This window comes from Echiichthys vipera (genome assembly GCF_963691815.1).
Source record: "Echiichthys vipera genome assembly, chromosome: X".
Lineage (NCBI taxonomy): Eukaryota > Metazoa > Chordata > Actinopteri > Perciformes > Trachinidae > Echiichthys > Echiichthys vipera.
This window is the reverse complement of record NC_139825.1, coordinates 3,126,443-3,149,460: the sequence shown is the minus strand read 5'-3', so window position 1 is coordinate 3,149,460 and position 23,018 is coordinate 3,126,443. Positions and strand designations below refer to the sequence as shown.

At 41.9% G+C, this 23,018-nt stretch overlaps 1 protein-coding gene across 1 annotated transcript; it reads right to left on the bottom strand.

Moving 5' to 3' along the window:
- Nucleotides 1–3,865: 3,865 nt before the first annotated feature.
- On the bottom strand, nt 3,866–21,170 carry cass4 (Cas scaffold protein family member 4). The gene is made up of 7 exons (XM_083939165.1): nt 21,053–21,170; nt 9,362–9,784; nt 8,559–8,642; nt 8,339–8,455; nt 6,015–7,289; nt 5,816–5,887; nt 3,866–4,782 (listed from the first exon to the last, which is right to left on the bottom strand). The coding sequence occupies exons 1-7, from the start codon at nt 21,053–21,055 to the stop codon at nt 4,366–4,368; spliced, it is 2,391 nt and encodes a 796-aa protein (XP_083795291.1). The 5' UTR covers nt 21,056–21,170; the 3' UTR covers nt 3,866–4,365.
- Between the last annotated feature and the right edge of the window lie 1,848 nt (nt 21,171–23,018).

Here is a 23,018-nt window from a genome sequence, read left to right as displayed (position 1 = left end):
AGCCCAATGAATCACCTGTGGACGCTGCTCAGTGGGGACATACCATCGATTATTGGGGCATCCCCTCGGTGGTGGGGCCACACAGTTTACCTCTGTTTCTATTGGCCAAGTTACCCCTCCTACCACACAGTTCAGTGGAAGGATGAGCTCAGGTTGCTTGGCCTCAGACTCGGGGTCGAATAGTCGTGACAGGACATCTGGCTTGACGTTGTAGGACCCCGGCCTGTAGGAGAGAGAAAAGGAAAAAAGGTTAACGAAAAGCGCCCTCCTGGCTTGGGGGGAGTTGAGTCTCTTAGCTTTCTTAATATATTCTAAGTTCTTACGGTCAGTCAAAACAATAAATGGATGTTTGACCCCCTCAAGCCAATGCCTCCACTCCTCCAAGGCGAGCTTCACCACCAGCAACTCCCGATTGCCGACATCATAGTTTCTTTCTGCTTTGGACAGTCGCCGCGACAGACTCCTACTCCTTCTTTGGAGTTGTCCACCTCCATCACAAATTGGCACTGTGGGTCAGGCATGGTGAGGATGGAAGCCGAGGTGAAGCCGTTCTTAAGCGTCTAGAAGGCCTTCTCTGCTTCTGGAGACCAGCGGAACCGCAACTGTGAGAAGGTAAGAGCGTGAAGAGGAGAGGCCATAGCGCTGAAGCCTCTGATGAACTGCCTGTAAAAGTTAACAAATCCCAAGAATTGCTGAACTTTCTTGCGGCTGTCAGGTGTAGGCCAATCTGCCACAGCGCTAACTTTAGCCAAATCCATCTGCACTCTTCCAGGTGCTACAATGGAGCTCAGGAAGGAGACGGCGTCAACATGAAACACACTCTTTTCAGCTTCAACATACAGGTCATTGTCCAAGAGTCTCTTCAAAACCTGGTTTACATGGTCCTGGTGAGTGTCACGGTCGGGAGAATAGATCAGAATATCGCCAAGGTAAACGTACATGAAAAGGTCAAGGAAGTCTCTTAGACCGTCATTTATCATGGCTTTGAACACAGCGGGGGCATTGTTAAGTCCAAAAGACCCTGTATTCATAGTGACCGCTGGGTATGTTGAATCCGGTCTTCCACTCGTCACCCTCTGTAATTTGGATCAGATGATAAGTGTTGCGCAGGTCCAACTTGGGGAATACTTGGCCTTTTGAAACTGGTCAAAAACAGTAATCGACTTGAATGGACTTTACTACGAGAGGTGCTGGTACCAGGGCCAGTAGGTAAGTCTTTTAAAACACTCTTTTTATAAACTCTGGGTTCACTAACTACATTGTTGGTGCTTCGTTGTATGCTACTGCGGCGGTTTGATGTTATTTTGAGCAGTGTTAGTGGTTAAAAAAAGTGTTTTAATGCCTTCACCATACTGCCCTGAGCTAATCAGTGTCACGGCCGGCTGTTAGTGGCTGTTAGCGACTGCCCAGAATACCTCTTTTTGTAGTTACATGAAAGAAAACGTGTCTTGATGGCTTATTTGATGAGTGTATTTGCTGAAAAAGACCATGGGATTATTTTGTGCCGGAATTTCACTTTAAGTGAGAAAGAGAGAGAGTTTATGTGAGAAATGGAAATTTTGGGTGAAATGATGACTTGACCTGATGCCTGATTTTGGTAAAACTGCTGCCTATATCATCAAGCGCCTATAGAACGTAGTTAGACTAGCCCAGATGCAGTAATTAATGCTATCCATGCTAGCTGTGCCATCTTGGCATACAAGGTGCTTGTTGCAGAGAATAATTGGTATGTTAATGTTAATTGGTCTGTGAATGTTCTCATTTGTCCAGATCATGCATTGAACTGATCCTCCTGATTTTCTTGCGGGGGTATCAGAGACAGTCAGATAGAGTACATCCAAAGGACAGAACACCACACACCCACAAAAGCAATCTGGTTTATGCTGTTCAATGCAAAGAGGAATGCAAAGATCTCTACATTGGAGATACAAAACAACCACTGCATAAACGCATGCCCTAACACAGGAGAGCTAACTCCTCAGGCCTGGACTCTGCTGTCCACGTACATCTCAAGGAGAAAGTCTAGTCGTTTGATGACAACAATGTCCACATCCTGGACGGAGAGGACAGACAGTTTGAAAGAGGAGTAAAATAAGCTGTCTATGTAAAAGTACAGAAACCATCGCTAAGCAGAGGAGGATGTCTGAGACACCACTTATCTACAATTTACAATGCTGCCCTTTCATCACTTCCCAGGAGATTCAACAATCTAACCTCAAAGAACAACTGTTCACGAATGGCCTCCTGTGACTCCAACGGCTGTCGTTATGACCCAATAGAGCACTAACGAAGCCGAAACCTCCTTCCCACCTACGACTGTCACTCTAACGACGGTCGTTGGCACTTGGAGCACAAAGGGTTCCAGTGACATCAGCCTTGTGAGAGGTTAAATACCTGGATCTCCAGACCAGATAGTTAGACCAGTCACAGCCTGGTCAGTTGTATACATTAACGGATGAAGCCTCTTGGATGAGAGGTGAAACGTCTTCCTAGACAAATAACCAAGTCCAGTTTGCTCTTAAGTGAAATTTATTTGGGGTATTGTTGTGGGGAAATTAGTCAATGAGAGTCAATCAAGAAAGATGAAGAAACAATAAGATCGTCTTTCTCCGTTTGAGTTTATTCTAAATCATTTCCTTGCAAAGAAGCTGTTCTTCCAGACGCCTGCACAAACAGCTCCCGTCTCGAAGAGTGCAAGGTCAGATTCTGTGGAGTTTAAAATACAGATAGTGCAATCAGCCCAGCTGGCATGACTTCACAGAGCCAAAGGGCAACTTGTCCTGTGCTTTGAGTTACACAGAGTCATAAATTTACTGTATAAGTTACACAGTCATAATTATAAATTTCAGTCACAGTATGCAACTCAGTGCACATGTACATTATGACTTTTCAACACAATGTAAGTCTTAATGGCATGATATACCATATTTAATATTATAATTATTTTCTTTAAACCATAAATAAGTCATAGAGTGTGGTCTCGACCTACTCTATATGTAAAGTGTCTTGAGATTACTTTTGTCATGATTTAGCACTATAAATAAAATTGAATTGAAATAGACTTTTTATTTCAGTATATTCATAGCAATAATCTCATAATTATGATATTTTTTTATCTCAAAAGTATTTAATTAGCAAGGCTAAAGTTTAACTTTTTTATATTTGCAGGATTGTAATCAAGGGCACCAACAACATGTCTGTTTGATTTTAACAATGATGAAACTTTTAACTGCAATATTGGTTTGACAAACTTTGAAAAAAACTTCATGTATGATTGATGTCATGATTCAAAAATAATTTATGAGGAAGATTTATGCGATAAGAGATTTTCACAATGTAGCCCAAATACATCCAGAGTGCATTTAAGGTCAGTTGTATACTTATATTAAAGATTTTAGTTGTGTCCTCTGCTGTCAATGTACCTGGACTATTTTACTGTCAGAAGATAGCTTTTTTAAAATGAGGGTTATTTATATCACAAGGTCATATTCAGTCTAAAAGTGAGAAATCCACACAATAGTGGATTCCTTTAGGTTAAGTAAGACACTGAAGCCTCACCAACCCCAGGGTTTCTGCTCTGTGATGACACTAACCTCCCCGTGGAGATGTTACAGTGGAAAAGGTCACTTGCAATGCAGTGAGCAATAACAAATCACTCTATTAAAGTCCAGTCATTCACAATTGCATTTTTCATAAAGTAAAAAGAACAGACAAAATAGAGGCAGCAGAGGCCAAAATTTCCTGACCTTTATGGGTTAAGATCCAAATACACTATATTTTACATTTCCAACAAGTCAACCAACAGCATCTTTGTTAAACCCTTTTTAATTTTAATGTCAATAAAAATCCAATGTGTGTTGTTTGGGAATGCATAACACATTTTTTAGAATATTTATATGAAAAAGGAGAACCAACTACAAACTACTACCCTGAAATGTATACCTCTTACACAATAAAGTAATGAAATATATAAAATGTAGACATAACAAACTAAATTCAGAAAATATAAAATTATTGTAAATAATATAAAACAAATAATTTTATACTTTATATTTTAATTGCTTTTTAAAATTGTCTTGAGTATCCTAAATGTGCAATTTATTTTGGAACTCCACAGTGGTGAATTTTTTCAATCTTGTACATATACATCTTCCAATTTTTCTCCTAGTCCCAGCAACATTTTGACATTATTGACATTGTAACCGGTACCTGCTTTTATAATAACAACATTCAGCAGAATGCAATGAACTTTTTGGCTAGTGAAGCTTGAACATAGTTGAATATGATATGACTGAAAAGAAAACTGATGATGAATAAATCAATGTCTTTTACTATACAAACAAATCTAGATGCTTATGTGTGCATTCAGAGGTCAAGCGAAATGCGAAAGTGCTGTGCTCTTTGGGCCAGTTCCTTTGCAAACTCTTGGGCCTCATGCAGAGCTTGCTTATCCGGGAAGTGAAGCGCTGCCTTCTTGGTGGCCACAGCCAGCTGCTTTAGGAGAGCACACAGGTGGTTGCTCTTACACAAGAGGCTCTGGGTGGACCCTCCGCGTTGGGCCTCCCTGCACAGGGTGTCCACCAGTCTCTGGCCAACCATGATCACTAACTTACTGTGTGAGATGAATTTCTCCGGTGACTGGCCATCCTGAAGGCTACCCACAAATCCCCTGATGGCCTTTTGGAGAGCGCCAAAGTAAAGCCGGCAATGCTCTGACAGGGAAAGTTGTCGATGGTCTTTTGTGCCACTGCCGGACTCAGAGGAGTGACGCTTGTTATCACCCTATGAAGTGGTGAAAAACAACATAGAAGATGAAGATGGCCTCATATTATGCCTTAGGACTAGTGTTTCATGTCTTTTTTCTGACTATGAGGAAAGTATTAAATCCTGGACTGTGACATTGAAGATAAAAAAGGTGTTTTTGTCAAATTCATTGAAGGTATACTTTGCTAATTTTAAACTAGCTCTGTGTCATGTTAATTAGGGAAGTGTGTGTAGATCAGTGGTATTTGGCTTTCCTCTGTTGTATAATTTCAAGGAGCTCCACTTGCAAAGGCGAGTAGAGGAGGTCTGCTGAGATCTGGCGAGTGATGCGAAACACGTAGTTTGATGACAGAGCTGGTTTAAAATTGGTAAAGTATCCCTTGCAGAAGGAACAAATCTCTTGTTTTAATACCAAGACGCCACCATGACTTTTTGGCTGATCCAATACGGAAGTGCCAAAAACTGCAGTTCCCTGAGTAGCCACTGGTTTGCACAATAGAGCAGTTTCTCATTGACCCCCATTTTAAACAGGCCGCTTTCACAGCATAATTAAACCTATTTAAGGCCTGGTACAAAAAAACATTATAGACTGTATGTTTAGGTCATATCTCCATGACAACACTGAGGGAGGTGAATTGATTGTACCAGGCTAGTTTTTATTTTATTTGAGATTAAAGTTTATGAATAATAGGGGCGCGCCTCTTGAGTGACAGCTAGCCACTGGCCCTCACTTCTCCTCAGAGGTATACGGCAGCCAGATGGACGCATCTCCCTCCCCCCAACATCATGACTCCCGTAGACGAGGACGATTGGATCAAGTTGAGAGAACAGACCTCGAAGGAGAGGCTAGATCCATTTTTTATACAGTCTATGTGTCACTGGCGGACATGTCTGTATGTTGGAGGAATATGTAAAATGGAGGAAGGTTTTGTATTTTGTTTGTTTTTAACTGTGCTTTAACTGTGCTGTTTTTTAATGGGATATGGATCCACTGGGTCTTAAATAAAGGAAAACTAACTAATTATCTCTATGGTTGATATATGCTACTCACCTGTGCCTTGTTAGAGACTGATGTGACATTTTCTTTTGGTTCTTTCTGCTGCTTTTCAAAATCATTCTTAGTCTGAGGAAAAGTCAAAAGAAAATTTGTATGCAAACTCACGTATACTTTGGATTTTCTGTGGCTCATTGTTCAGTTACCATAGTAACCCATTTTATTTATGAGGATATAGAAGATTAGAAGTTTTTACCTGTAGTTCTACATAGTCGTTGTCATCCTCCACTAAGTCCCCTCCTTGTTCACTTCCATCAGGACTTTTCTTTGTCTCTGGAGCATTCTGAAGGGCTCTGAACATGAGCTTTCCATTGGCATTGATTATGGACACCAGTCGCTTGACATCCTCTGGAACAGTGCGTGCCACCATAACGAAGCGCTCCAGTTGGTCAGGTTTCTGGACCTGCCCAGGGTTCTGACAGAGCTTATTTAGTGGCCAGCCAGCCATGTTCAGAGCACTTACTGTTTGTTGTAGAATCACACCTGAGTCTTCTATAATGGAAAGTTGTTTATAGAGCCTTGTCTGAAGGTTGACATCGGTCAAATGGCGGGCATTTCCCTTAATGTCCAGGGCAAAGTTTAGAAAGCACATCAGAGAACATGCAATCCCCTCTGATGCTTCTTTGATCTCCTTCAGGTGTTTCTCCAGATGTTCCTTGCTCCTCCAATGACTGCTGACAAACTCCATGAGACAGGGGACGTTTCTGCATATGGACTCTTGCAGGTCTAGAAGCCTGCGGCAGGCCTCATCCTGGCTGAGTGTCACTTCTCGCAGAGGCTCTGGAGATGAACCTAAGCTCAGAGCCAGAGAGTCACAGGAGCTTGTGGAGGAGCTGGAGGCTGTGCTGATTCTTTGACTGTCTGCTGCAGAAAGACGTAGCGTTCTACTTCGCTTATCGTCCTCTTGCACCAGTGACTCCCCACCTTCAGGAAGGTCACGGAAAGATGTACAGGCCAGGAAGTTCCTCATTCGCTGTAGACACACCTTTTTGAGTTCTAGAGCATTGCTTGAGTCACCCCTGCACTCTAGGGGTATATGATCACTGGAGGGATCACTGAGAACCCGAGTCAGGGGTTCCTCCAGGGGTGGAACCGCATATATTGACTCCTCTAGAAGTATCTGAGTTGGGGGCTTGTCATAAATTGGGACCCTTGGCAGCACTTTGGGTGGACTTGGGATGTCAAGTGAAGTGGGTTTTGGTACATCATAAAGCAAGGGAGTTGGACTGCCTCTTTGAATGGGCCAAGCATGTGCTGGAAGTGTGTCATAGAGTTGTTTACAAATGGCTTTGGAGGGCATAGTATCATTTTGTTTCTCAGGACCCACTGGCACATCATAAATCCACTCAGGCTTGTGGGGGCTGGTAAGAGTACTGTATCCAATCATCATTTTCTGTTGGGTTGCTGCGGTTGAGGGAATAGGGATGTCATAATTTGGGTCCTGAGGCAAAGGTGGTGGAACTGCATACACCTGTGCGAAGGACAAATGTGTCTATATATTACATTCATGCAGACAGAAAATACCATAAAGGTTGAGCTTTATTAAAAGCTATATCTTTTGTTTTTTAAGATTATTTTTTGGCAGATTTACAAGTCTTTTATTACATGAAGTAGGACAGACATGAAATGGTGTATGAGAGAGGGGGAGACATGCAGCAAAAGGCTGCAGGTCGGAGTCAAACCTGTGGCTGCTGCCTCAAGGACCTTCAGTCTCTTTACATGGGGCGACTGCTCTAACCACTATGCCACCCGCCGCCCAAAAAACTATATCTTTTAGAAAATAATACACCCACAGGGCACTTTGAGGGGTACAGAATGAAAGTATTGCTTTTTCATAAAATAAAAAAAATTAGTCTGAATTAATATTTAAACATATTTTTGACGGGTTTGACAATGACTTTCTGTCAAGCTCTGTTTCCATGGTACCAGCCAATAGCGTTGGGCATTGTGGGTTGCCAGGGTTGTCTGTTGTTGGGTGCAGCTACTGTAGGCTGGCACTGGGTGAAATGGAGTTTGCCAATCCTGCAGCTGCTTCGGAGCCTCAGTGAAGGGGGCGTTATTTGTCCCAACAGCTGAGTGACCGGAGACAGGCAGTAACCAGAGTCAATATAGGCCAAGCATTCACTCCATGGACTGAGATAAAGGAGTTCAACGGCATTAAAACGCACGCCCAAATGGCTATGCTTCTCTTTGATTGGTAACACCCCTTTCATGTTTACACAGCTGTAACGGCTAACGCTGACAGCTAACGGTAACTGTCAGTCAAACTCCTCTGCAATACTTGTTTTATGGGTTCAAACAGGCTTAAACAGACTCTGGTCTCCTGTAGAATACTGGGTCGGGTCTGACCAACCTGGCAACAAGACTGCTGGAGTTATTTTTTGTTGTTGTGACTACGATCATGAGACACTAGATGCCGATGTTGCTTATTCTCCATATTCAACCTTTAATCCCCAATTTCAAAGTGTGCACTTCATAGGTTCCTCGCTTCATGAATCCCTTTAAATGTCTGACACTTACATAAGAGTCTCCTGGACTGCTACACCTTAAACTCTCCGCTGAGTCAAATTTTTTTTCCAGCTCAGAAATTGGAATTAATGAGTGTTTTCGTGGCATATGCCTTGGAGTTGTTGATGCCTGCAAATAGAAAATCACAAAAAAAAAACAGTTAAGCAGCAGAATATCTACGAAAAGTCACTATGTTTGTTGCATTTAGTTATGTATATTATCAGGAGCTCACAGTAAGAAGAGAAGCTCGTCTTGCTTGACACGGTACATCGTAGACCTCTCCTGTTGGACTGGACATCATGCCGAAGAATGAAGGCTGCAGACAAGACAGTCAGGCTGTAATACTGCGGTTGATGTTGACTGGAACACTTTGACAGTTTTGATCGAAGCTGTATCTACCTCACTGACCTCTGCATCTACACATTTATGAGGACAGGCTTTGCTCTGAAGCCCATTGACAGTGTTGGAATACTCCATTTTGCATACACTGCCAATTAACGCAGCTCTATAATAGAAACCATGCTGCTCATTGAATATTAGGTGGCTACTGCAGAAGGGAATATGACTCCCCTGGAGCAGGAGAGGAAATGGTGAACATGTGAGTTTATTTCTTCCCACTTTCTGCCACACAGGCACTCTGATAGACACTTCTGTCTTTTTGGTGTCCCTGGCAGCATGAGCTGCTGTTTGTAGTTAAAAATGTCTGAAGTCTGTGTCTGCTAGTCTTTTATAGGTCCATAAAGACTGCAGTGCTGCATGCCTGTCCCATGGAGAGGCCCCTGGTCCCCATCTGCAAGCTCTTTTGCCAGCAGGGGTTTCACAGCATTGCATTTCTTCAACAGTCTACCTCTCTAATCATGAGGGTGAACACTTTCCAAGGAAAAGGACCAACTTTGACCCCAGAGAAATAGATAGACTAACATCTACATGTAGCTTTTTTCCCCCCTGCAATTTCCTAGCTTGGGATCAATAAAGTAGTTTATTCTATTCCATGTTCTGCATAAATTCAGTACTTAGTAGAACAACAATTTGTACCTTCTTTCCTTCAGGTCCTTCTGTGCTGTGCATAAGTGCTGGTGGGATTAAAATTTTTGATGCTGATAAAGCACTGGACGGGACCTTGTAGATCATGTCCATGCGTTCATAAGCTGGGCTGCTGGGGGGGTGGGTTACACATGGGATCTGGTAGATATTTTGCGCACTGTCATCAGTTTCAGCATCAGTTAATTTGGGGTTTTCTGTGTCATGGCTTAATGAGCCTGCAGTGGTTCCAGTCTGGGGTAAAAGCTGCAATCTGTTTGCAGGGGCCAGACCATGTTGTCCATAAAGAGAACACATCCACCATCCGCTGGTACCAGCCACATTTTGATCCATGACTATGACGATGTCCCCTTTTCTGAAAGCCAGCTCATCTGTACACTCTGCAGTGTTGTCATACAGAGCCTTCGCAAGATTGATCTAAAATAAAGAACAGAGAAAATGGAAATAATGATTAGGAGGTAAAACAAAAACAGTCTCCATGTGCAGCAGTTCCCTGGTCACTTTCTTCATTGTAATTTCACAGTACAGATCCACATTTAGATGGACATTTTTACTTGAATATGTAATGCATTTCTTGCGGCTGTAGAGCTATGACAACATTTCCTCTTGCAAAATGGGGCTACAAGTTGCACATCTGAGTCATCATCAGATTCACAAGTTAGAATTGCACCATTCAAAAGTTAAAACACCATTTTATATATAAAAAGATCTATCTAAATCATAATTTACAGAAAGAGTTGTTGCAAAGTCACTCCTGACCTCACTGTTAAAATGAGTGTGAAACAACAACAACAACAACAGAGCTAAGCTATTTTTGTTCTGAATGTGACATCTTATCGTTCTCTGTATTTTCACTTCCTTTTTGGGCGTTCAGCACTGAGGTATATCGAGCAATAGATTCTTATGTGACAGCTTCCTTTGTATCAACATCTTTGATGTGGTAGCTCTTGTCATTATGAGAAACAAGCTAGGAATGAAACAAGCCTCTAAACCCTAATCACGCAGGCTGGTACAAAATAACATTCTATTCTGTATGTTTAGGTCATATCTCCATGACAAAACTGAAGGGGTTGGATTTTTTTGTACCATGCTAGTTTTTATTTTATTGGAGGTTAAAGTTTCTGAATAAATAGGGGCGTGGCCTCTTGAGTTACAGCTAGCCTCTGGCCATCACTTCTCCTTTGAGGTAAACGTAAGCCAGATGGACGTATCTCCCTCCACCTAAAATCGCATACATGCCCTTTTTGGTAAGAGTAAATGAGGCAGAGTTAAAGTCCCATAGGCGAGGACGATTGGATCAAGTTGAGAGAATGGACCCCAACGGGTATGCTACATCCATTTTTGATATAGTCTATGATTTCAACCTGCAATAAACTTTGTAATAAAATTGTAATGCTACATCATTTTAAAATTGCATTAATATTCAGTGCTAAAAGTTAAAAAGAAAATGTTATTTAAAAAAAAATAAAAGTTCACATTTTGCTCAATAGCCTCTTTTTATATATTAGAATGTTTGATTATTAGTACTGCTGCACAAACATATCAAGTTATGTTTAATATTGTAGATGTAGTGGAGCTCTTTTGAAATATTTTTTTAGATTCATTGTTGAAGGAACAATAAGTAAATATGTGTAGTGGAGTAAAACATCAATATTCCCCTTAGACATAGTGAAGTACAAGCATACAGTAGCATACAATGTAAGTACTCAATTACAGTACACATACCTCAAAACTGCCCTCAAAAGTTTGTGAGGAGAGGTACTTGTTTACATTCCAGCACTGACTACAGATCTACAGAGATATCCAAGGCTCTAGAGGAGTAATGGTACAGTCGGACCCTCGTGTGTGTGTGTGTGTGTGCATGCATGTCTGAGGGTGAATCCTCTGCAACAAAGACCTCATTCACCATCAGAGCCCAACACGCTCAGCACCTGTTGGGATGCAGGCCTGTGGAGCACACACACACGCACACACACACACACGCACATACACCAAGCCTTAGCAGACTCCCTGCTTAATCCTCTGGGTCATGCTACAGACATGCAAGTGAAATAGGTCAAATGACCGTCAGTGACCGTCGTACAAAGATTAACGTTGTTGTACTTTCTCATCAGAATCACAGCCTACTGTCCTAACATCACATGAGCAACTGATTGGTTTCAGGATCATTTCCACAACCTCCTGTCTGTGTTACACTGTGTATTATCCATCCAAGTCATGATAAGTGTGTAAAAAGCCAGCTGCAATTTCACCTACAGCCTATGATGTGAGCTGATTATTGGTGACACTTTACCTTGGTTAAACTTTGTCCAAATTAATTTATACACATTGAATTCAGGTCACTTGTTCACACCTCATGCTGTGTTTACTTGTGCCCATGGTTCTGTGTGTGCATGTTTATAACTGAGTACAGTAACAAAGTCAGATTCAGCTGTGACTGTTTTGAATTCCTGCACATGCCTGCTTGTGCAGATCAGTCTTCTGACAGCTGGCCTTCAGCATTTTAATCGCACAGCTGTCTCTGTCTCTCCTGTCTCCATCCTGTTCACAAATTTCCATCGGCCATCAGATGCAACGCAAAGACAATTTTAAAAGTATGGGATGGGAGCTTCTGATAGGGCAATACATCACCCCAAGACAAAATAGGTTCTTTCAATACAACAAGTAGATTTTTGTTTTCATGAATTCTGTTTTTAACTCACAGTTATATGATGACTCTTACACCAGACACTCAAGTAGGCTGTGACTGCTGATTATTTCTTTATGAGTTAATGTGTCAACCATTGTTACAACTGACATATGGACCTGTTAGTCTAAAGAAGTCCATACCATCTTTCCAGTCCCCAAACAGATGACTTCAAATTGCTTTTTTGCCCAAACCAAACTCCAAAACCCAAAGACATTTGATTTACGACAATATAAAACCAAGAAAGTGTGCATTTTAGAAGCTGAAAATGTTTCCCATGAATAACTTAAAGAAGGACTACTACATACCTCCACTGTGGCCAAGTGTGTAAAAAAACAGCAGAGTTTCAGTGCAATTTCACCTACAGCCTATGATGTGAGCTGATTATTGGTGACACTTTACCTTGGTTAAACTTTGTTTAAATTCATTTATACACATTGAATTCAGGTCTACATACCTACACTACATACCAAAATAATGGGATGATGCTAAATCATATTGTAACAGTAGCACAAGGGGAGAAGAATCATTAAGTCAACAAAGTGACTCAGTTCTTCAGTAATATTTAGAGCAGGTCAGGCTGTAGCAGTAGAAGTCTTGAGCATATGAAGGTTATGTTTGTTTGCTAAGAAATAACCTTTTCATTTGTAAAAGAAAGAATGTGTTATTTCTACTTTCATACTTGATTGATCTATTATCAACAGCGATGCTGTTCGTTACTACAATCAGACAGCACCTGTAGAGACATAATAGGTGCGTTTCCACTATGGTCGAATACCTGGAATGAGGTCGGTCTATCTTGCTAAAATGCCCCTAATTTGCCTGTGAGTCGCTTGTTTTTTCGAGATGAGTGTGTATGCGCGAAAGTTGCACGCTTGTTTCTTCACTAACTTCTGTGAAGTTCTACCCTCTACCATGAGGTTTCTTTCGATTGTTTTTCGTGTTCCTTTTCGTGCTGTTTTTATCAATGCCACTTCCACCGGGACACGCTGTCTTTGATTACTCCGGAGAACAGCTGATCGCCCTAATGCTGGCTGGCATAGCGGCCAGACCAGTTGATATTCCACCCGATCTCTGGAGAAAAACACACAGGGAATACAGACGTGGGAAGCAACGTAGGGGCAATAGAGGGGGGTCGAGACGGGCCTGCTTAAGGAGAGGAAAAGATTTAAGCCGTGTCCCCCCTCTGTTGTTAGGGGCAAGGTACGGTCTCTCTACAACAAGATGGATGAACTAACGGCGCTAACGCAGAGCCACCCGGCGTACCGTGAGTGCAGTCTGATGTGTGTCACAGAAAAATGGCTGCACAGGGACATTACGGACCAGAACATATCTGCGGATGATATCACCGTTAAAGAACAGCTCTGTAGCCCGGATGTTGAACTGCTGGTCGTTGGACTCCCTCCATACCATCTGCAAGATCCCGCGTGTCATCACTGTTATTCTGTACATCCCTCCCTCTGCAAACCCAACATCTGCCTGCAGCATCATACACACCACCATCTCCAGACTCCAGACTCAACACCCCAGTGCCCTTATCATCATGTCGGGAGACTTTGACCACGTCACCTTGGATAAAGTTCTGCCGACAACAGTATGTGAACTGTCCTACCAGACAGGAGAGGACTCTGGACCTGATGTATGCTAACATTAAGGATGCATACATCTCCTCTTCTCTCTCCCCTCTGGGCAGGTCAGATCATAACCTGGTTCACCTAAAACCCTGTTACGCTCCTCTGGTGAAGAGGAAGCCTACGACCACAAGGACTGTGAGGAGTTGGTCTGAGGAGGCTTATGAGACACTGCAGGGCTGCTTTGAAGTGACTGAATGGCCTGCACCTTTTGAACTGCACAGGAAGGACATCGATGGGCTTCCCCCAATGGCCAACGCCCGGGGCGCTAATCCATTGGCAGCCCCCTCGCTCTGACATCTCTCCATTAATTGCATGTATATAGGTCCTGTTTGTGCAAGTGTGTATTTCGGGCCTGTGTGTGTGTGTGTAACATATATAATAACAGAGTGAAAAAATTGAATTTCCCCTTGCAGGATTAATAAAGTAATTCTTCTTCTAACCTGCTACGCCAACAGTAAACCCTGGATCACCAAGAACATGAAGGCCATCCTGAATGAAAAGATTAGAGCATTCAGAGATGGCAACCGTGATGAGGTGTGGAGAGTGCAGGGAGTACTCAAACTAGCAGACACCAGCAGATGGAAGAAACTGATCAGGAGGGCCGGTGATGTCGTGGGGGAGGAGCTGGACATCCTGATGACCGTGGCAGAGAGGGGGATGCTCTCTCTCTCTCTCTCTCTCTCCCTCTCTCTCTCTCTCTCTCTCTCTCTCTCTCTCTCTCTCTCTCTCTCTATATATATATATATATATATATATATATATATATATATATATATATATATATATATTTATATATATATATATAAAACACAGCTGAATCAGGGATGTTCACAGGTGGAGACCTGGGGTGGTTGGACCACCCGTAAAGATCTGATTGGTCAGGTGCCACTACAGTAAGAGACACGCAGGATTTAAAGAATCCATTCGTACCAACATGTCATGCTAGCTTGTGAAGAAGGAGGCTAAATAAGGCTTGGATGTGGCAAAGGCAAAAACACACAGTATTTGTACACTGGAAATCCAGATGCACTGCCAGCAAATTTTAATTTGCTCCGCAGCTGCCTCTGGGCACGAACCATTGGAGCTCATTAACTATATCAGAAAATCTGAAATCACAATCAAATCATATTATCTGTACTGTGCGTGTTTAACTGTTGATGATTGCGCCGTCAAAGTCATCACCTTGTTCATTACTCTGATTGGTCTTAATCAGCCGAAGTGCTATCCCATTGCGTTCAGTGGTATTTTGAACTGCATGCATTGGTGCCCCTTGAGTTGGGAAAGTCTGTCGTTCATTGCCAGACCTTACGTCTGGATAGATGTGGTTCTGGATTTCCAAGCTAGCAGTTTTTCTCCTGCAAAATATAGGATACATTTACATAAAGTGGACCTGATTGTAAAGATGAGACTCTTGTGGATTTAATGATCCCAGTTATATTCCTGTGTGAGGATGTCTGTCCCCATAGAGGCCATTTCATTGTAGTGAGAGCATTTTTTGTATAAACTGTGCTGTTGTGACCTCCAGGATAATCACAGCCCCATGAACCTTTACAACCATAAACTAGAGACCTGGAGCATTTAACAAACATCTTCACTCTAGATTTACAACTGAGCTCACTACAGCCTCTGACAAACAAAAGCTGCAGTGCAGTGCAGTGTATGTGTGTGTGCACACGCATGTACCTCATGCCAGGCCTGCATAAGTCAGTGCCCCACTTGGGCTACCCCAGTCAAAAAACGTCTGTGCTAAATCACAATAAAGACTTCAGTTGGAGTGATAATGAGCACAATTTTGAACCAAATGTAACAACTTTGAATAAGCTGTACTCCTACAGCGCAGGAGAAGAAAGATTTTAAGAGATGTATGAAAGAAAAAAAGCATATATTGCACTATATTGTCTGCAAGTTTCAAAGAAGAAGAAGAAGAAGAAAAAAGAGTCCTAACTAGTTCAACTTTATGTAACAACAAGATGTGCTGTAGTGAGCAGTTGTTTCCAGAAGTGTAACCGCAGAGTGGGTGACAGCCTGAACCATGTGCGGAGCAGCAGATAACTTATCTCACTGCTCACACTCTGCACACTTCCTCAGCCTCATATTGTGCCTGGTGTCATTCATGTGTTCATTTTATGCAGTGTTAAGGAGCATGTTGGATTACTTATGGTCAGACTAACCATTGGTTTGTTTAAGTGCAAAACATTGTTGGCTCTTTTAATGGTGTAATATTAAACATTTGAAGATGAATACTTTATTTTTCAGACAATACTATAATAATCTTAAACAACTGGACTATGCACCGTTGTGGTAACATGCTCAGATTTGCAGGAAGTTTGATACATCACTTAAAGATATTCTGCAGAATTTACACCACCAGTGGTGCTCTGGAGCGATGTTTTGATAAGAACGTCCCTGCAAATCCTAGCAAAGTGACAGCAAAGGCAGTGAAGATAACACATAATGAGCCTTCTCCATTTAATGATGAAGAAAGCTGTGGAAGCAGTCCTTGACTTTGAGTAGAGAGCAAAGGGCTGATGGCATGAAAACAGGATGCACAAGCTGGAAACACAACACTGACATATCATTTTATAAAACCGACATGGTGAAAATGTTACCAAACAGTTGTTTATGTCCACATCCAGCAGACACAAAGCATCGTTAGCATTCATTTAGAGTTGTGTTTGTGTTACCTGTTTAGTGCAATATTTACTCACCTTTTGGCTCTGCTTTTGGTCTCTACCAACTCTTAAGTCAAAGTAGGTATAAAGCAAAAAACAAATCAAAACAATAAACACCAGAATTTCTGTGAGACCTCATCCTGCAGCTCCCCCTCTCCCCACTCTGTCCTGAAGCAATTAGTCCAGTCATTTTAAGCCAAAATAGGGGTCAACGTTAAACAAATTGTAACTGCAGAAAACTCAACTGATTTTGTACCCTCAATATGTCCTGAGAAAGGGGGAAAAGCCCTAAATAATCCAAATAGGGGAAAAAGACCCAAATATACCCTATTCATTCACCTATTCATTATTTTTCTCACACAAATAGGGGGAGAAAAAAACAGAGATCACCTCAGATCAACCATGAGTTGATTACTTACATCAAGAAAAAACAAAAATGTATTACAAGTTGTTTTTTTTTAATTTTTTGCAAATGGGGCATAATCTAGTTACGTATGTAGTGATTCCCAGCCTTTCTGAATGATTAATGCAGAGGTGAGGTTTGGGGCTGGGTCTGTTAGACTGTTTCTGGGGGATGAGTCTGAAGAACAGGACACAGGAGAATGCAGAAGACACAAGGTACCTAAATAATGTCTATGTTTATTGTCTAATTTTGTGTCTTGTGCAGGATATATTTATACTTCTCAGTCATCTACAGGAACCAAATCCATTCAGCAGTTACCCAAGTCCCTGCTTTAAAGCCCTTCTTCCAGCCGCCATTTATTAATGCTCATGGGTAGACTAAATGGGTTCATTCAGACCTGAACATGAAGTCTTTCACTGTTATATGTCAACAAGATTCAACCAGACATTTTCACCTGGCTTTACCCAATGTTTAGATCCGTTATGGTATTTATGAAAAGCACATATGTAATTAGATTGTGCTCCATTATCCCATTTTTACAAACACTTTCAAAAAATTTGTAATACATTTTTTGTTTGTCATGCTGTAAGTAATACACATCTGAATTTTCTTTTTTAACCTATTTGCGCGAGAAAAATAATTTATAGGTGGACGAATAGGGTATATTTGGGTCTTTTTCCCCTATTGGGATTCATTAGGGCTTTTTCCCTTACTCAGGACATATTGAGGATACAAAATCAGTTGAGTTTGCTTCTGTTGCAATTTTTTCAACCTTTATTTTTTTATAAAACGACTGGACTAATCAGGATCTCTCTCTCTCCCTCTGGAATGTCCTGTCACTCTCACAGGTTACATTTCCTAAAGCTTTGGTGCGGGGCAGGTAGCGTAACATGGCTTCACTAGGTTTTTTATTCAATGAAAACAGCTGCTGGAGAACCAGACTGATGCAAGCTGTGAGACGGAAACAAACAGTAAAACCAAAAGTCCTCCTCAAAGCTGAGGGCAAAAGCAGTCAGGTTCATGATGGCCTTTTCATCCAGTTGACAGTTTGTCAGTGACTTGACCAGTAGACTTTCCTAAGACTTGATTGGCTGTTGCTAAGACAGGTGACGTGTGTCACGTTCTAAAACCAGCTGCTGGAGACTTGACAAGTTGAATCGCTGGCGACGACATCAGGTGGTTAGATTCACAACAAGACGGGTCAGTTCACACCGCTGCAACTTTCACCTGTGACGCGAAGTTTCATTGTAAATCTTTGGTCTGAACTTTAGAAAGGACCAAGTGGAAACATGGACAAGGGCAAAGCTGTGTACAAATTCACCTCCCACCGGAGTTCTTCAGCCTCCGCTCCACCCCAATGCTGAACATGCTGCAGCTAACGTTAGCACAGACAGTGCTGAACATGCTGCAGCTAAAGTTAGCACAGACAGCACTGAACATGCTGCAGCTGACACTGAACATGCTGCAGCTAATGTTAGCACAGACAGACTGTCATTAGCTGATGGATCATTTTTGTTTCTGTGTTTTTAAAAACATTGAGAAAAGGATATTATTCTAAATAATTTTGCAATGTGTAGGTTTCCACTTTTCTTGAGTATACCGTACTAAACACTGTTTTATTTTTTATAAAATATTAAGTCATAGATCAAAATCCATTTAATTGAAAAATGTTGCTTCTTGTGTTGAATATTGATTTGCGATTAATCACGATTAATTAATTACAAAGAAAAAAACTAGCATGTCCATTTCCAAAGGGGTCCCTTGACCTCTGACCTCAAGATGAATGAATAAAAATAGGTCATATGAGTACCCACAAGTCTCCCCTTAACAGACACACCAATTTGATGTTAATACAGACAGTTTGGGGCAAAAACAGAGCAGCTGCCTCTGGGCACGAACCTCTGGAGCTCATTAACTATATCAGAAAATCATGAGTAGAGCACCGAACCCGACAGCAGCCTCGAGTCTGATTTGATACCGTTGCACTTAAACACATGGCCTGTAGCTTGATGACGAACAAGACAGATGGAGAATTAAAGTCATGTGAACTTCCTTCAGTGGGATGTGAAGAGGATGCTGTCACTTCCCATCCAGCCTTCTGCTGTATAAGCCCTCATGACTGTGTGCAACTCCTGCTCTCAGATGATAAAAAAAAAAAGCTCCACTGCACACAAGGTAGCCTGAAATAGCTCTCAATTAACTAAAAATGAAAGAAATTGCAATGTGAAATAACCCTATAGAACAGAAATGTGATTGCTTAAAGTGACAGTTAGTCATCAAGTCGCTTTGTTTTTCAGAGATGAGCTCAGTTGCATATTTGCTTTGCATGGGAAATGTCAGGATGATGCATATCCTTTCCCTCTACTGTTGGCTACAGATAGGTCTTGGGAAGATTATGCTTTGTTATTACATTAATCATGTCGAAGCTTTTTTATACATTTCCATCCACATACCCCCAAACCAAATAATGAATGGGCTGGTAGGACCCAATCAAGTGTAACTACTGTTGCGCAAAGTAATTCTGCACATCAAAAACATCAAATTATATTAAATCCATTAATCAGACTATTTTTCTTAAATGTGTGGGGAAACTTATACTAGTCTAAATCTACTGTGAGCAGAGGTGATTCTAGAGTCTGTTTGGGCCCTAGGCAAAAATTCACAGGTGGCCCCTTGGACCCGTGTTTATCACCATTATGTCAAAAAAATTGTAAAAATGTTTACTTCAAAAGTGCAATTTTTTCTACTTCTTTTAAAAGTTATTTTTAAAATATGAAAATTAATATTAAGAAGGTGTAATTCAAACATATTAATATGAACAACAACAGGAGTGGATGGAGTCAGGTGGGGCCCCCTTAGGGAGGTCAGGTCTCCTACTGTCATTGCAAACTTTGCTCATTATCACTGCTGTAGTTTAGTTCGGGTGTGTGTGTGTGTGTGTGTGTGTGTGTGGGGGGGGGGGGGGGGGTCTACTGGCCTTGGGCCCCTAGCAAGAAGCACCGGCTGCAGGCTACCTTTCAGTTCCATGTAGTTACTCTGAGGGTCCTTAAACAAATGCTGTAAATACGTGCAATGATCATTTTTTGAGCAAACTTGAGACAGTATCAGAAAACAAGTTCACCAATAATAAGTAACCAAACTTCAAACTAAAAACCAATTTCACCAGAACATCCAGGCCAATGAGTGACAGTCCAGCTGAGGTTAAAGAGGCATCGAGAGAGAGAGAGAATGTGGTTCAAAAGGCGAGCATGAGTAGAAAAGCCCTCAAATGCAAAGTACATGCACAAGCTTGTAGAGAGCAGTGGATGTAGCCTGGCACACCGGATGTACAGTGCTGGGCATAAGCCTGATTTCTAGTGCATGCCAGATGTCAGGCCCCTTGAGGCTCATTTCTGCTCCAATTTTGTGAGTAAATAGAGATGTCTGTTATCAATGTTCTAAATGTCACTGCCCTCATGCTTCATGCGTCCTTTACGTTGGAATGGACGTTAAGCAAAACATCCTCTAGAGGGTGTCGTTCAGATTAAAAAGTTACTCTAATAAAGTTTGAATAAAAAAAGTTTATGACAACAACAAACATGACGACGATGGAGGAGATAATGATCCTGCGTCTATTGAGAAGGAGGGAAAATCACGGGCACATTTGGTCCCTGTTGGTACGCATCTGCAAGCTTGCAGGATACATGCAGAAATACGGACGAAATGTACACAGAGTACGGACAGAAGGCCCAGTCTGTATGCATATCTGATACAGAGCATAAATGAGCCATAACACTATACCGCCATCTTTGTTGGAAGGAACACAATAGTCTTTGGAACTCAGTGTTGCCAAACAAGCCAGAGCGTTTTTACCCCCTATACCAGAAGGAAGCCAGTGTACCCACACTGGCAGAGCACGACTTGTTAAGACGTGCAAGTGACGTATGATGTATTAGTTTTATAATTCATAAATCATTGTGAAATGAACCAAATATATTAAGGATGCACAGATTTACATGTGCAACATTTCTGAAACATCCACATTATGTTTGTGAGCAGCTTGAGTTCATAAGGCTTGTGTGTTAATGAGGCCATAGCTTCCTTCTCAGCTGTGTCAGGTTACAGCCTACAGTAGAGCAGGTCAGAGGGGCTGTGTGTAGAAATAGGCCATAGCTGACACTGCAAGTTAAAGTGAAATCCAAGCAGGTGGTCTCTGGACAAGCACAGTACACAGCAGCAGATACAGAAGACATCACAGTCAACAGTCACAACTAAGATTAAAGGTCATTCAACGTTGACTGCAGTACTCACCATGTTTGTTCAGCAGTGTTCAGTGTCCACACAGAGAAGTCCGTCCGCAGAGGATCAGTTTTCAGTGAACCATGTCAGCCATGAGTTTGTGTGTGTTACTGCTCGTCTGTCTCACCAGCATATTATCTGAAATGTCACCGAGAGCCACACTGTTGTACAGCCTGGGCGGAGTAACTCGGCTCCATGTCATTGACGGAGCTGCTTTCCCGCAGTCCTATTGGCTGAAGAGACACCCCCTTCTTTGCAGCTGCCCCCACCCATTTTTTCTCCACTCATGCTTCAACACCCCCTCCTCTCCCCCTTTCTCATAAAGAAGAAGTTCATCACTTGTCACTTTACTTTTCCAACTAAGTGAGGGAATTTTTGTCAATAGCTTTTTTTTGCTACCATTTTTCTTATAAGTCAGACACAATTCTACATAGAGAGAGAATTCTACATATATGTAGGCGGGGGGGGGGGGGGGGGGGTGAAGCAGAAGTTCTTGTGGCTTTACTCGTTGTCTGGACAAAACAGACAGCAGCATCTGGGAAAGTTGGGTTGGGGAATGCAGGGAAGGTGATGGGGCAGGTTGACCTTCCAATCTGTGGGTGCAGGCTAGAGTCAAGAGGGAAATCTGGAGCTCTGGTTTTATTCCTATTGTCCTGATTTTTTAAAGGTGTCACTAAACACAGTATTTTAAGATCACAATGTTTTGACGGCACACTAATCTAACATTTCAAGTTGGGACTTCTTCTAGGTAATGAATTAAACTGGACAGAAACAAATACAACACTAAGCAAATGTATCTACAATAACTGCATGTGTGTGTGCATGCTCCCTCCAGGTTGCTCACTTTTTGCAGCAACAACTGTGGTCTTAAAATTTCCACAGGATATTACCATAACTGTGGTTATGAGTTCTGAAGGGGACTTTTCTCCATCACATTCACAAGGCTTGTTCTTTTTAATAGTTTAATAAAAACCTGAATTACAACACAGGACAGACAAAATTCTAAAAGTGGAAAAAACAAAACTGTCAAAAACGACAGAACTAGGAAATCTGAGATGTGAGAAGATTTCAAATTTCCAAATAGTGAAAGAATTTTTAAAAGGTCAGAATTTCAGAACAAAAAATGTAATTCAAAGAACTGTCCCACAACTTCCACTGCAGTTTCAGAAAAAAAAGTCAAGCAGAGAAGAACGTGATGGTCCACTTAGGTGATGGAGACAGCAAGATGGGACATGAGGCAGGGTGTGTCTCTGGTGGGGCGGCGGTACCAGAAGCCGGCCCCGAAGTTGTCGCTGAAGGTCATGAAGCCTGGATTGACAGCGAATGATGTTATTGTATCCCAGGGACAGCAGGCTTTTCCTCTCGGCTGTGCGTGATTCCAGCAGCACAGGCTGAAGGTGCGCTCATCTGGCAGCAGCACGTAGTCCTGTGTGGTTGAACATGCCGCCCTGCGTACGATGCATCACGGTTGCTCAGCCCCACACAGATGTTTTTGTCAAATCAGAGCTGAAGACTTAGACTTCTCTTTATTGATCCTTTGGGATAACTCCAGTAAGGAAATTAATATTCCAGCAGAACACATCGTCACCAGTTTTGCACACATGGCACCACGCACGAGTGTGATTACAGATGCACTTTAATAATTGCACACACTTTAAGAAGAGCAACAGCACTTTATTGGAGATTTGCACAATACATTTTAACACATTGCTTTTTGTACATTTGTATTGAAATGTTTACCATATGTATTGAATGTCGCCATGTTTGTTGTCCTTTGTTGGGTCTTGGGGTTTGCTGTGCGGGCCGCGCAGTTCAATCTGGAGCAGAGGGACATGATTAAATGGGCAGATGAAATGTGTAAGTTGCTTAATTGAGAAGCTAAGAATGGGTATTGTGTTGCTCCATAAGTGTGTGGGGAATAAATCAAGAGTGTTGTGTCTTCAGGGTGTGCAGGCAAAAGGCTTCCTCAGGAAACAGA